This window comes from Lissotriton vulgaris, chromosome 1_1 (assembly GCF_964263255.1).
Source record: "Lissotriton vulgaris chromosome 1_1, aLisVul1.2, whole genome shotgun sequence".
NCBI lineage: Eukaryota > Metazoa > Chordata > Amphibia > Caudata > Salamandridae > Lissotriton > Lissotriton vulgaris.
Window position 1 is genome coordinate 1,623,033,928 of NC_141685.1, and position 16,214 is coordinate 1,623,050,141.

The following is a 16,214-nucleotide window of genomic DNA, read 5'->3' on the forward strand; positions in this document are numbered from 1 at the left end:
TTTGGGGTTTCACCCAATAGAAGTTCTGAGGTTTATAGTTGCTATTTGGGAGGGATGATTTCACTTTCTTTAGTAGAGAGAGACGGTACCAGGCAGTCTTGGTTTTCTTGCCATTATGTTCCTTGAGGATGAGGTTGGTGTCCAATGTGAATTCAGCTGATTTGGGTGAAAAATAGGGTTCACATTTATCTAGGTTCATGGCATTGAATTAGGTGGCGTAGTTATAATTTTTGATCTTGGTGAGACTTGGTGCATTGATGGGTTTGAGTTTCATGCAACTTCTGGACATCCAGCTGTGAACAGGCTGCAAACAGTGCTTGAGGCATTGGATGGAGCAGACTAGACTTTCAAATATGGTTGCCTTGAATGAACCTAAAGTCAAAGATGCCTCAGAAGATCCTGTATCGCAGCATCAATACACCAGTGGATGTTGCTTCTGAGCTCATTGACCTGGCACTTTTACCAAGGGATATTCTAGGGCCTAAATAAGAATGAAGCTGCACCTTTTTATAAACATAGGACCGTAGCATATAGCCAGCAAGAGGCTAGGGCTGATTCAGTTCACAAGTTTGCCCTACTGCAAGTCCCACACCCCGATCGCCCTCCAACATGATTCAAGGTGGATAATTTCTACAGCTCTTGCTCCTCCGGAGTCACTCTGTCTCCACCGCTTTGATCTTTCCTAGTCTCGCCCTTCTTCCATCTACTATCTCCCCCTCCTTACTCCCACCCCTCTCCACCCTCCTTTTCTTCCATGGAATCTTGTGTCTTCATCTTGCAGGCTGCCCAACCATCACCCCTTCTTCAAGGATCTCCTTCCACCTGTTTCTTTTGACTGAACATTCAGCTTTTAAGTGTTGTGTGTAACAAGGCTGCTTGAACAGCACTGAATCAGGTATGGGCATACAGGACAGGGTGTGCAGCTCTATATGGAGACATTGGTGTCCTAATGAGCAGGGTGGTAGTGCACCAGCCTTACTGTTGCAGCCTTCCTGCAATAGCGTCTCTCCTGTGGTAGGTGGGCCCATCTGCCTCTTACTTTCTGTGGTACCTCTTCCAATATCTTGTCTACTCTGGTAGGTGGCACTTTTTGCCTCTGTTGCTACTGCATCCTGCCCATAAGCATAATGACAAGAAGCCCCATAAATGCTCCACTTTTGTGTCCAGACATGAGTTTTTCAATTTCTTTTAAAACCCAAAGACAGATCTGAAGCAAAGCAAAGCTCTGACCCATTTGTTTTTTTCCGACAACAACAATGGAAAGCTATCCACGCAGATCCATGCGACACAATTCCAGTACACTCAATACCACCTAATTACTATCCACATAATTCCATATCACACCATGCCACATATTTCCACTACACAAATCCACTTCACACCACACAATTCCACAACTAAATAATCCAATCTAACCCACATGATTCCACTAGAGACCATCTGCATACACTTCATAACACATAGGTAAAAGCCATTTCCATTTACAATGCCAATAGCTCTAACTCAAACAATTTGGAGACCAATTGCATTTCTAATGCTTGTTATAAATGGGCGATCTATCACCCCTACTCAGGAGTAAGCAACTTTGCTTTGTTTTATGACTAGATTGCAGTTGCAAAACAGTGATGCCGACCCGAATGAATCGCTATTTAGAAGTAAAAGCCTAAACACACCCCTTCCAAACAGTGATTATGCCTTCCTTAACCCATTTTGCAATTTGGTATCGTGTTAGCAAATTGAAAATGGATTTATACATACTATAAATCATTTAGTGGTCACAAAACTTGTGAATTAGAGAATCACAGGCTTTGAAATTGCTAAGTGGATTCACACATCAGGCCTTTAGTTTGACTGTTTTGGGAACCAGACAGCAGGTAAGCATATACACTTGAAAGTATTCAATAAATAAAGAATATATGTACATGGCTGAAGGTTTTTGTTATTGATTGGAAGGTTAAGCTGTGTATTGGAAGACCAAGAAATCACCATCTATAAAGCAGTCCCAAGTAATGACATATATATGCTCAATAGGCAAGGAAAGAAATCAAGCATTCAGTGATTCTGCAATTTAATGGAAGATTTTTTAGCGCTGAAGCCTTGGGTGATGGGTGGCACCACAGTGTACAGTTAGGGATATAGTCCGCTATATTTCTGGAACCTTTAGTCCCTACGTATTTCCAGAGAAGTGAAAATGTATTTGTCTAACTTTTTGGTGACAATTTTGACTTTTTCTTTTAAAGTTTCCATCCAATATATGTAATCTTTGATGGAATATTTTGGGATTAACATAATAGAAATATTACAATTTAAATATTGTAAATTTTGGCTTTTTAGCCAAAATGCCAGAATAATAAAATGTTGCCTCCTGCAGCCAATCACATTTTTGTGCTGTGTTCTTCTCAAATCTTAGCATCAATAAAGACTGAGGTTCCCAAAAATGTCTCCGATGAGTCTCAACATCCCCACAGCCTTTTTTCCTTCAATAATGTTGAAGAACACATGTGTAAATGTGCCACCTGATCAGACATTCCATGTTTCATCACTCACAATATTGCTTTATCTTACTTGTGTGAAGCTTTGAAGCAGTGGGCTGCAGTCAGTACCCAGTTCTCATTTAGGAGGCTCCCGCCACAGGAGTGTTTGTGGCCCTTTTTGGAAGGAATCTGGATGCTTACCAACCAAGGCCAGGCCCCTGGTTGGGCATCCACCCCTCCAACAATCCTCATAGTTCCGTAGTCCAATACCAAGGGCCGATTACCACAGCCTACAAAGGAAAAGAAACAATAACAACTGAATTTGGAGCACGGTGAAAAACCTGTAAAATTTTCAAAATATGATAATTGTAATTAAATAGAACCATATAATGCAGGAACATAAAATGCATACTGCATAATCCTTTTCATCCAGAGGTTCCCCTTTCATGGCCTTCAATGTCAGCTACAGATAAATAACTTATAAGGTTGTGATAAAGTAAGGACATTTAAGGTTCTAACAGAGACAGAGTGCATAATTGCAGTTCTCAGCATCAAAGTGCACACTCTGCAGCTATCATAATGCAGATCGATAGGAGAATGCTGATAGTAATACACAAAGCGCTGCTGATTGTAATACACAAAGCGCTTAAAAGCTACATGCCAGAGGCACAAAACAATAATTAAATATGCTATTAGGAATTCTGTGTTACCTATTTGATAAAATAATACGAACAACGACAACTGTTATTTATTGCACGTGAAGGTGAAAGCCACATACAGTATACTCTATGTAAATGTAAATGTACAGGAATTTATATAGCGCAAATCACCGAGCGGTTTCTAAGCTTAGGGAACCCGTCCTGGTATTCCCCTGTGAGATAACCCCGGCAGGGTATCCGCAAGGTGAAAGCCAGGCATCCCGCAGCGAGGGGCCGTTGTGGAGATTAAGCAAGCTATTGCCCAGAGTCGCAGAGTGTGAACCCGTGAATCGAGTAGGCACCAGAGCGAGAATTGTCGAGTCCATGGACATTTTTAGGACTCAAGACCCCGCCAAGCCGGGAATTGAACCCTGGTCCCGGGCTGACCTCTGCTTCCAGGTCTGCCTCCTCTAACCAGTGAGCCACACTTCTCCACAATATACACATTACATTATGGTTTTGCCAGGGCTGGCTCTTAACGAATTTTTTCGAGTCACTGTTTTTGTTAATGCATAAAGTAAAAATAATACCTACCTTTTTACAGTACTGCGAAACATTAAACCCGAAGCAGTAAGCACTGCATTGTCTGTAAATGTACAGATTTACTGATCCGGTGTCTCTGTCACTTGAAGCTGCCAACAAACAGCAATGCCTCCTGTAATTGGGCTTCGAATCAGCCCATCCAAGGTAAGGTTGTAAGCGCTGTAGGAATGTTATTGTCTGTTAGGGTGGTCCGTGAAAGGATATGTTCACGCGACCTTACAGTCCTCACCTTCATCTTTGAGGGTACTTGCACCGCTAGAAGTCTGGGCATTTGAGTGCAAGTATACACAGGACCGTATGCTGCATAAACACAAACAGCCGAAATCTGACTTTTATTAAATGCCGCTGCTTCAACCAGGAAAATCATACAAGCATTTTTCAAACGGATACTAATGGGGCCCATGTGCTGTAAACAGCTGCAGGAGAAAGTGATTAGCTGTAAAAAGTCGGGAAATAACTATTCTGCGGGCCCAAGCATTCTGAGATTAGGAAATACAAAAAACACACGGGCCAAAGCACTTTTTATAAACCAAACTAAAGACTGAAGGCTTCCGAGAACTAACAAAAACTAATAAAAAAAGGAAAAAAAGGATGTTTCAAGAGGGGGTATACAGAGGGCTGCATTTCTAATTATTATTGAAGAGGCTAAAGAGATGACTAGATAATGTAGGCCTTGCCTGCACAATTATGGTAGCAACTGTACCGCATCACAGTATTTTCAGCAATGTAATTATTTACCAACGGACTGGACTCCACTGTGCATCAGCTGAGCGGTCCGAGCACTGCCCAACCAGCTCAAGAACAGCGTGAGAGCAGAGAGCTGAGGCTCAGAGACTCAGTGACGTTCTTATTATGTATTATACTGCGTTTGCTTGAAAGTCAGACCCCGGTTATGACACTCTGACTAAATTACAAATATTTTAAACAAGGTTAAATAATGGATTACATACCTGAGAGTCAGTGCTTGTGACTGTAGTCTATCAGAGCGACACAAGCGATGGGTTGGCCACGAGGAGTCACTGCTGCTGTGGGTCCGACTCCAGACTCGAGGCGAGCTGCATTCTTCATTAGATGCTGCGGGCACCGCAATGTAATTAGCGGCATAACAGGTAGTGGTGCGAGCGGCTGGCGGGCTGCCAAACTTATTTAGGAAACCAAAACTGCTGCCCATTAAGTCCTCTATCGGCTTACAATTAGGCAAATAATGTTTGCATCCTCCGTTACGTCATCAAATAGCAGTGTGCTGCGGGTCGAGCACCATGATTTCCCGGCCGCCTGCAAACCATTGGGTGAGTGACACTAAGCAACCAGGCCAGTCTGCACCAGAGTAATCCTCCCCGCGCGCTCTGGAAGCAGGACGTGACGCCAGGCGTCCTCCTGCGTCGCAACTGCCGGGTCAAGTGTGAGACTGTCAATGTTTTGCATCTGGGCCGGCCTTTGACATGAAGGGCAAATAAATAAATGCTGAAGCTCCGAACGAAGCCTTAATTATTAGATGCCAGGCTGTTTGGAGACCCCTGGTTAGTGCTAAGCGCTGCGCGACGGAGGAGGGGGCTCCTGGGGGCCCCTGTAGCCCCAGGAGCCCCTTTGTTGTTAAGCCAGTAAAAAACAACGTACAGCAAGTACACATAACCAGTCATTATCGTAGAGCCACATAACATTCTATATCATTCATATTGGTAACCCTCCAACCCAACATAATTCACCCTCTAATGGTATCTGCAACGCATTCCCGCACCATGTGAAACTTCGTCTGGCAACCCCAGAGTTTATAAGCACATTCTTCTGCTTTAGCAATGTAGTCCATACCGCAGGTCTACTTCCCTATAGGTGGTACCAGGACTGAGCATCAACGATGAGCAATACCCATCTTGGTGATCAACATGCCCTGAGCTACCAAAAGTCTGGTGACACTCTGTTCATCTCTTTCATTCAACAAGCCTGTAATGCCATCTTAGCATCAAGTACAAACATTCTGCCAATAATTTGAGTAAGTGTGTTGTAGATGGTAGACCAGTAATACTGTATAACCTTACAACTCCCAAATCGTGTGGAAGAAGGTGCCCAACTCCGCCACACACCTTAGGCAGTTTGGATTTATACCAGTCTCCATCCTACTATTCCTGGCAGGACTATACTATATTCTGTGGATATATTTCAGTTGGATGAGTTGCAGCCACATAGATAGTGCAAGGGCCCCAGGAACCATTTTTGCCTTGTTCCCTTCAGCACCCTCGAGGTGTCTCACATCACGAATAAAGTAGGCACCTTGAAGGGTTTAGGAGTATTCTTTACAAGCGATCAATAGATTACCAACATTCCCTTGCCCCCGAGCATGCCATAATGATCTTTGCTTCCAAGAAGCTAAACTCAGATAGTGGAACTAGTCTATTCCTATGGGCAGCCAGTGTGTGGGGCAGCTGCAAATACCTGTAAAACTGTTAGCCGTGCAAGTTATAGGCCTCAGGTAGATATGCAAAATATTTTATATAATCACCCTCTTAAACATCTCTCAGCCTCAAGATACCAATAAGGTTCCAGGAATGAGATCCCTTCAGCTCTACTGTGTGCTTAATCAAGTTTGCGCACCAGTGCGGGGTCTCGACCTATCTATCGCAATGTTCAGTTCTGGCAAGATATTGCTGTTTTTGTAGCAGAGAGGCGGTCTCAACATAATCCCATACTATAGAGTAAGTTAAATACACCAAACCATTCCACACACTCCAGTTCAGAGCTAAAACTGGGATCGATTCGATCTGCATAGAACCAGTCATTGATGGGAACCAGTTAGCTAGCCCAATAATATATTTTAACATCTGCTAACCTGTTAGAAATGTGGTCTCTTGTTGTCAGAGCATACACCCTGTCCAAGAAGGAGCCACAATTCTAGTCGAGGTAAGCCAGATGCACAACCTGAATTAACTTGCGCTCACCCTCTGGTAGCTTGGCACAGAGCAGTAAGGCTTAACTTAAGAGACAATGTTTAAAATATTTGTGCAACACTTAAATTACAGTAACACAGCGAAAATCCCACAAAAAGATTCAACACCAAATTAGAAAAATTGAGAATATGTATCTGAGTAAAACAAGATAATAATGACAAAAATAAAATCAGTACAAGTTGAGATATGAATTTGTAAAGATTAAATCCCAAAACAGCGCTTAAAAGTCAGTATTGGTAAGGGGTTACGTGTGGTCTCAATGGACCGGCTTAAATTCAAAGTTTGAGGCCAACAGCAACAGAGGGCAGGCCGGCTACAGGATCCACGCAGGGCCAGCTGAAAAAGTACATTGTAGGAGCAAGTGTCGGCATCAAGGACTCCTTGCATCAGTTCTGATTCACGCAGTGAGGACAATGCGCCAGAGTCGTCCCTCGTAGTAGGCCTCGAAGTATGGGTGCTGCTTCAAAGTCAACCATCACAGTTGGTGTCAAAAGATGGGGGCTGTGTTGAAGTCGAGCTTTGCAGCATGATCTTTGGATAGGCATTGCATGATCAGACTAACCTCACATCTGAGCCAGCGTCCTTGTCAAATCATCACTTCATCCGCATCGGGGGGCACCGAGTCAGTTCTGATTGGCACAGAGAGGTCACTGTGTCAATTTTTGCAGAAAACAGCTGCAGAACCCAATTCTGAGGCCCAGGGCTGGAGGGGGGTGCCTCGGGCAAGGGAAGGACTCACAGATGGCAGTCCAGCAGCACCAGCAGAGATGCAAGAAGTATTTTGTGGCCCTGTAACTTCAGAGAACAGGAGGCAAGTCAACAAGCCCTTAGATAAACTTGGGACGAAGGATGTAGAGAGCAGGTACAGTCCCTCTCACTTCCAGGCAAGAAGCAGTAAGCAGCAGGCCAAAACAGCAGAGCAGGAAGCAAAGAAGCAGTCCCTTTTACAGCACAGCAATCAGCAGGCAGCAGGCCAACCTAGCAATGCAGGTAGCAAAGTAGTAGTATCTCCCACAGCACAGCAGCTCTTCTTTCAGAAAAGTTCCGATTTGGTGGTTTCAGGGGTCCAGTACTTAAACCTAAATGTACCTTTGAAGTGGGGGACACATCGTAGAGGCCTTTGAAGATCACAGGGTCCCTGCCTTTCTAGCCCTGGCTCCAGACTCACTACAGGGGTGTATGCTGCTCTTTGTGTGGGGACAGTTACAGCCCTATTCAGGTGCAAGTGTCAGCTCCTCCCTCTTAATCGTCCTCAGAAAGGCCCAGCATCAGCCTGGAGATGGCCATCAGAATGCAAATGTCACACCCCAGCTCCCTTTGGTTAAAGTAAGAAAATGCCAACTTACTAAATGTGGCATTTATAGCCTTACAATTTAAAATCGTATTTCACCATAAGTTTGGATTTTAAATTGTAAGTTCTGAGGGACCAAACTCTAAATCTCTATCTTTTCCCAATTGGAAATTACACTTAAAAGATGTTTCAAGGCAATCCCAATGTTAACCTTTTGAAAAGATAGCCATTACAGTAGTGAAAAACGAATTCAGTAGTTTTTCACTACTAGGACATGTAAAACTCAAATGTACACGCCCTAGCTTTTAAATTGACTGCACCCTGCCCATAGGGCTGCCTTGAGCCTACCTTAGGGGTGACATATGTAATGAAAGAGAAGGTTTGGGCCTGGCAAGTAGGTTAACTTGCTAGATCATAATGGCAGTTTAAAACTGCACACACAGGCTCTGCAGTGCCAGGAGGCCTGAGCCAAGTTTAAAGGCTGCTGAAGTGAGTGGCACAATCATTGTGACAGAACTACTAGTAGCATTTAATTTACAGGCCCTGGGCACATATAGTGCACTTTACTAGGGACTTACAAGTAAATTGATTATACCTATTGTGGATAAGCAATGTTACCATGTTTTCAGTACAGAGCACATGCACTATGCACATTAGCACTGGTTAGTAGTGGTAAAGTGCCCATAATCCTTAAACCAACAAAAATGAAGTCAGCAAAACAGGAGGTCAGAAGGCAAAAAGTATGTGCGAAACCATGCCAAGGTTGCCAGGTCTAATGCAACCCCATTCCTCCTTCGTATGGCCATGATACACATTTTGTAAAGTAAATGCATGGTTCTTTGCCGGCCCACAAGATGTCAGTGATTGCAGTTTGTAATGGCTGGAAAGAGCTTGGTGGTATATTATATGTATAGGTCTGTAAAGAACGAGGAAGGGAGATCATCTTGAACAATGTACCTCCGCCAGCTATATAATGGGGAAGAAAGGGCCAAGCCTCTATGTCTGATATCAATCATTGGAATAACTAAACTCAAATCCCAGGCCTTTTGTGTCTAGTTCTTCTTATGGGCATATCCAGGTGTTTAAAATTGCCGCCTACCCTTTATAGGTTAGCCAACATTAGAAGAGTACCATATTCACCCGTCACAGGCACACACATTGACTTCTCCCAGTTGACCACCAGGCCAGTCGCGTTGTCGTATACCTATAACATATGCATCAGTCTGCACAGCAAGGATGCAGGGTCTTTAACATAAATTAGTATATTGTTGACATACAGTGAAATTCTGTCCTCCCTTGCCGTGCCCCATCTGAATTACTAAATAAAGCATCTTTGCGGATTCACTCAATGAGTGTTTCAATCTTCAGTGCAAACGAGCACGGGTGAGAAGAGGCATCTTTTCCTCATGCTCCGCTGCACTCCTATTGGGGGAGAAAGGACCTCATGCATCTTCACCTGCACCCAAGGGACCTGGGACCTGGAATTATCGCTGAAATTCAAACCCTTCAACACTTGAAACATAAAGAGACCTGTGCAGTGAATCAAATGCCTTTTTGAAGCTTACCAAGACCAAGGCCCTTGGATCCTTTGTGTGCTCAGAGTGCAACATTTAGCCTTTGGAGGCAGTGGCATGTACTGAGTTGTGTTGTGAATCTCACCTTAAACAACCTTTGGAAAACGGCATTCGCAAGAATTTTTGTTTCAAGATAGATACAGTGCTAAGAGGCACGGTCCGTAGAGGGTTTCCCTGGTTTGAAAACAACAAATTGCCACACCCCTTAGATCATGTGCTGATGTCCGGGAACAAGGGCCCCTTCATGCATTGCCAAAAGGAGGCTCTTCAGAAGGACATATTTAAAAAAAAAAACTAAAATTGTAGGGCCCGATTCACAGAACTAACTTAAGATAAAATCCTAAACTTACTACCCTTTTGGTATTCACAGAGGCACTTACTCATTTTGGTATTCACAGAAGGCTCTTACTCATTTTGGTATTCACAGAAGGCACTTACTCATCAATGAGTAAGTGCCTTCTATGAATGCCAAAATGAGTAAGTTACTCAAAATGAGTAAGATACTCATTTTGGTATTCACAGAAGGCACGTACTCATCAATGAGTAAGTGCCTTCTGTGAATACCAAAATGAGTAGGTACCTTCTGTGAATACCAAAATGGTAGTAAATTTAGGATTTTGTCTTAAGTTAGTTCTGTGGATCTGGCCCATAGTCTATTAGGGTATGACGTTTTCCCAGGTGACAGAGTATTAAGGGCTTCCAGAATCTAGTCAGAAGGGAAAGGTAGAACTGGAATTGGAGAGGGGGCACATACTAGTGTCTCTGGCACACAAGATTCAGAGTAAGTCTCAATGCACGGTCTGACTGTTCTCAATGCTCAGTGACAAGTGTTCTTGTGGCACTGTGACAATAAGGTACACATTGCAGAGTATCTATCCCAAGCAGTCATTGCAGTTGTGGCAGGGCAAGTACAACCTCTTTAAATATCAAAGTTTTCACCAGTTACAGATTCAACTCTGCCTGATGACAGATACCTCTCAGGGGAGCTCACCTACAAGAACTGAACACCAGCGGTCACAAGTTCTTCCTAGAACTGTTACTGCATATAAATATTCCGGCACGGTAGGCAGTGAAAACATTTGCCCAGCAGTTAAAGCAAAGGATCTCAGGATCAGAATGGAAAACGTAACTTCCCTTTCCTACATTTCATTTCAAAGGAAGGCGTTGCAAAGTCTTCTCTGCTATTGCTCAAAGTTCAGATTCTGGGACTGGGGTGCACAATTCAAAGTTTTGCTAACAGTGAAACACCTGCCGCGGCTACAGAAAAGCCTGGCAGATGCATCTGGCCAATTTTGGCATTCAGAGGCCTTCTATCTAAGTTCACTTGATGGCCAGTTGTAGGTATCGAAGACGCCTGGTCACTGGTCAGCAATCCTTTTCTCCTGCTTAATTACTAATTTATTTATGGAAGGCCTTTTTCACACATACTTATGAGTGGTGAGATTTTCCCCAACATGGGAGCTGAATAATGAGTCCCTTTCAAATGATTTATGAGTGAACACTTCATGACCCTACCTGAAAAGTATGTTGCCTTGTCACTAGCACCTCCATGACAAGAGTATGGAAAAAGATATAGCAGTCTCAGTCAAGGGCACAGCTCAGGTTTGGCAAGGATGAAGCAATTTTAAATATTAAACCCACCGTAGGGTATGATGTATGATTAATATGGCTACAAAACGTGGTTGTAGTGTGCAATCAGTCTTTTTGTAAACCCACCTATGTATTAATACATCAGTTTGCAAAATGTCAGTTTGAAGTGGGTCACAGTCTGACCTTCCTAATGAATATTCATGGGGTGGCCTACAAGGATTTGCAGACTACTATTTCTGTGATTTGCTTTGAAAAATTAAAACTTTTTGAAAGCAGGAAACAGGGCTGATGTTAAAAGAAAATTAAAGTTATAATTATCAAACGTTTTGGTGAGAGTTGGCAGTGATTCTCTGAACCACTGCCTACCCATATCCCTCCCCACCCACCCCCATAAATATGCACTCCAGTTCACAAAAGGCAAGGTGAAAAATGCAAATATTGGTTGCATATGGCACACTGATGTTATAGAACCTGTGACTTATTTTCCAAACCAACCAATGTACTAATGGGTTTAAAAAATAAGTGTGTCGCAGAACAACTTCCCTAATGAATATTAATGAGACTGGTAACAGCTTGTGACTCACTCCGATTGGCTACAATAACAGCAATCGTGGCACACCAGTGTAAAAACGGGCTGCTTTTAAAAAACAAGTTTTCACTTTGAAAACCTTCAGCGAGAGTAGGTCCCTGGACCATGCATACTCTCTCTGAAGCTGCCACCTTGATTCCCAAAGTCGACTCCTTCCCCATTACGTATTAGTTTTCATCCCATTTGGCAGCCAATAACTTTTCAATTGTTTGCTACCAGAATTATGGTTGCAAACCATTCATGCATCAGGGTACAAACTGTAATTTGAGCTGACATCCAAAACATTTCCCTTCCACATTGCAATTTATAATCCAATCTAAACCCTATACTGATTCTGAAATACTTTTTGGAACCTGTAAATATGTTTAGTAAATCCAAAAAAGCATTTATGCGGTTGCACAAACTCTGATTTAACGAATCGGAGGATTTGCAACTGTTATAAAGTTTTATCATCTTAACCATGGACCTTTATTCTTAAAGTAATAATGGCCTTCCCCTTAAACAGCAAGTGGTGTTACCAGCCTTCGTTCCTTCATCTACACTCCCAGAAAGAGCTCCTCATTATTTGGAAGAGAAGACTGTTCTTAATTTTCACTTGTAAAAACCTAAGGGCCTAATGTGCATAGTTTTTTTTCGGGTCTCAAATGAAGGAGAAGGTGGTTCTTAATTTTCACTTGTTAAAACCTAAGGGCCAGATGTGCATAGCTTTTTTCGGGTCTCAAATGGGCTGATTCGCAGAATTGGGCCGTTTGAGTGTGAAAAAAAAGATTTTTTTCTATTTACAAAGTTCTATTTTGTGAATCGATATCCTATTACCGATTTGGAAAATGGGTTTGTGATTCGGTATTAGTAAGAGGAGTGTTAAGGGTGGCCCTTGCTAATAGCGATTCGCAGTGGTATATGTGAATGTTTTGCAACCTAAACGCATTCGCAAAACATTCGCAATTTATTGCCTACTTCAAGTAGTTGGTAACCCATTCACAAACGGGAAGGGGTTCCCAAGGAATCCCTTTCCCTTTGTAAATTGTTGTAATAACATTTTCTAAGAGCAGGCTAATCTGAAAAAATGAAAAGAAAACTTTTCATTTTTGTTTTTGAGCCACATTTAGGGAAAACGGACTGTATTTACAAAAAAACTCATTGCTTTTTTGAAAAACAGTCACAGACAAGGTGGTCTGCTGACCCCTGCAGGCCACCATGCCTGTGATTTTATTGATTCCCCGAATTGTGACCTATCCCAGAAATATTTTTATGGGAGGTCTATTTGGATTCCACTTGAAATTGCAAAATCTGTAAAAAAAAACACATTAGTACATGGGAGTTTGCGATTCGCATATGGAAAATCACAGAAATTTGCTATTAGAGAATCGTAAAATCAAACCTATGTACATCTGGCCATTACATCTTTCACACATCTGACCTGCTGCTCATCTCTCTTGCCATCCATCCAAAGATCAGGGGCTTAGCAAAGAAATTAGCATAAAATGAGAGCAAGTTAGCAACTCCACAAAATCCACGACATCTAAAGCAGTGCTCATTGCAGATGTGACGTTTGCAAGGCGGTCACCTTGGCTAATTGGATATATATTCCAAGCACTACTACCTCAAGGTCGAAGGAAGAATAGAGGGGGCAAGGGACAGGTGGGGCTGTGGAACCTTTTCCTTTAATGCGAACCTCATTCAATCCTGCCTCTTGTTTTGTTTACTGTTTTGCAATCACATTTCATCCATGTGAATTTATGAAGTATATTTTAGGAAAAAAGGTGACCTGTAACTACAGGTCTCGGGCTTTGATATAATTTATAATGTCACAAGCACCCTTCCAGCCTCCTTTTATGAAGCATCACCTTGCTAGTCCTTTCACCTTGTACACAAAATCTGAAGCTATGGAAGCCTCTTTAGGGAGTGGAGGTCAGATCATCCGCACCTCATTAGCCAGAATTCAGGTCTTATATTGAGGCGTGTAGGCTGCAATGCGAAAGTGTTTTCCTATGTTATAAGGAGGTTTTCGATTGAGAGGCCTATATACATAACTCAAAGAAAGATCAGTCACACAAATCAATAGCAATAGCATCCTTTTTTAGGTCTCGGAACTGCGAACAGATTGCGAAGCAATCTGTCGTTCCGAGACTCTTTTGCAATCATTCTTGCTTTCAAGGAGTCAAGGGAGACAGGAGACAAGTGAGGTGCACGCGCAACCTTGGAACTGGGATCAGGTCGCGCGCGCTTCCTGTCTCCCATGGCTCCTTGGAAGCAGACTCACACGCACGCACACACATACAGCCCCCCCCCCCGCACATACACACACTCAGCACGCACACATACAGAACATTTCACACAGAGACCCCCCCCCCCCTTCCCCCTTCCCCTTCCCCTTCCCCTTCCTACCTCGTCTCGGCGTGTCTATGCGCTCCATGGTGACGTCACCGGCTTGCCCCAGTCGCGTGCCGTCCCTGCCTCTCAGATTGCGTGCCAGTGCTCGCGCGCAGCCGCCGTTCACGGCTGCGCGCGCCCCCCGCAGCTAAAGTCGCCGGTACGAAGGGGGAAGCGGGTTGCTTTGCCAATTGTGCCGGTGCTTTCTGGTGCTTAGCACCGGCACTGCTCCACGGGGGGCCCGCGCTCCAGGGGCCCCCTTCACTTCATCATGAATTATCCCTGTCGTGAATTAAATGGTGCGCAGTGCGCACGGCATGCTCGCCCCTGAGCCCCGGCCGGGCATCAGAGGCTCATCATTAATTAGGTGCGGGTCGGGCGGGCCTCACAGGCTCGCTCTTCATTAATCAAATGTGCGCAACTGCTGCGCACGCGCGCGGGCCCCAGCCGGGCCTCCGAGCCGTCTTTTTATTAATTACATAGTGCGCGTCATTTGGCATGAGCATTCAGCGCGCGCAATTTAAAGTGCGAGTGAGACGTGAGGTGTGGCATCCTAAGACCCAGCCACGCTCCAACGACAGAGAGAAGGACCTCCGTCACCGCCGGCCGGCGGCCATAATTTAAACTATTACTAGCCCCTGCCTTCTACTGCCTGCCCGCCGTGCCCGGCCCGCTCCCGCCTATGGCCTACCTCGGAAGCTGCAGTCCAGGCCCAGCCCTCAGGTCAGTACCTCACCTACTCAAATGTTTGAGGCAATTGTAGTTAATTTTGGAAAAGGTGATGGACAGAGTTTCTGAATGATGCAGAATACTCCTACCCAGTCAAGAGATCAGGGCTTGATCCATCACCGTTTTTTAGCTCACTGCACCATCGCAGCTCAGAACCTGGCTACATGCAAATTAGTCTGTTCCTGTCCCAGTGCATGATGGGAACAGGGCAGACCAAACTACCAAGCCAATTCTTCACCAGAAAGGAGACAAGCTACCGGGGACCGGTTTCTGGCATTTCAGCCGTCATCGGCCCGGCTTGCTTGAATCCTGATGGTGCAATGAGCTAGGGACTCACGTCTGAGTATACCCTCCCACACTTAGTGTGGATAAAATCAATTTTGGAAAAGGTGATGGACAGAGTTTCTGAATGATGCAGAATACTCCTACCCAGTCAAGAGATCAGGGCTTGATCCATCACCGTTTTTTAGCTCACTGCACCATCGCAGCTCAGAACCTGGCTACATGCAAATTAGTCTGTTCCTGTCCCAGTGCATGATGGGAACAGGGCAGACCAAACTACCAAGCCAATTCTTCACCAGAAAGGAGACAAGCTACCGGGGACCGGTTTCTGGCATTTCAGCCGTCATCGGCCCGGCTTGCTTGAATCCTGATGGTGCAATGAGCTAGGGACTCACGTCTGAGTATACCCTCCCACACTTAGTGTGGATAAAATCAATTTTGGAAAAGGTGATGGACAGAGTTTCTGAATGATGCAGAATACTCCTACCCAGTCAAGAGATCAGGGCTTGATCCATCACCGTTTTTTAGCTCACTGCACCATCGCAGCTCAGAACCTGGCTACATGCAAATTAGTCTGTTCCTGTCCCAGTGCATGATGGGAACAGGGCAGACCAAACTACCAAGCCAATTCTTCACCAGAAAGGAGACAAGCTACCGGGGACCGGTTTCTGGCATTTCAGCCGTCATCGGCCCGGCTTGCTTGAATCCTGATGGTGCAATGAGCTAGGGACTCACGTCTGAGTATACCCTCCCACACTTAGTGTGGATAAAATCAATTTTGGAAAAGGTGATGGACAGAGTTTCTGAATGATGCAGAATACTCCTACCCAGTCAAGAGATCAGGGCTTGATCCATCACCGTTTTTTAGCTCACTGCACCATCGCAGCTCAGAACCTGGCTACATGCAAATTAGTCTGTTCCTGTCCCAGTGCATGATGGGAACAGGGCAGACCAAACTACCAAGCCAATTCTTCACCAGAAAGGAGACAAGCTACCGGGGACCGGTTTCTGGCATTTCAGCCGTCATCGGCCCGGCTTGCTTGAATCCTGATGGTGCAATGAGCTAGGGACTCACGTCTGAGTATACCCTCCCACACTTAGTGTGGATAAAATCAATTTTGGAAAAGGT

General features: G+C 44.3%; 1 protein-coding gene across 1 annotated transcript in view; it reads right to left on the reverse strand.

The window, feature by feature from the left end:
* The window catches only part of LOC147750918 (acrosin-like), a 622,490-nt gene extending 619,568 nt beyond the window's left edge, over positions 1-2,922 (reverse strand). Inside the window, exons 1-2 of the mRNA XM_086931720.1 lie at positions 2,883-2,922; positions 2,566-2,764 (exon numbers count right to left, since the gene is read on the reverse strand). Of these exons, the coding sequence (XP_086787846.1) occupies positions 2,566-2,764; positions 2,883-2,922 (239 nt within the window). The remainder of the gene's footprint in view (positions 1-2,565; positions 2,765-2,882) is intronic.
* Positions 2,923-16,214: the final 13,292 nt, after the last annotated feature.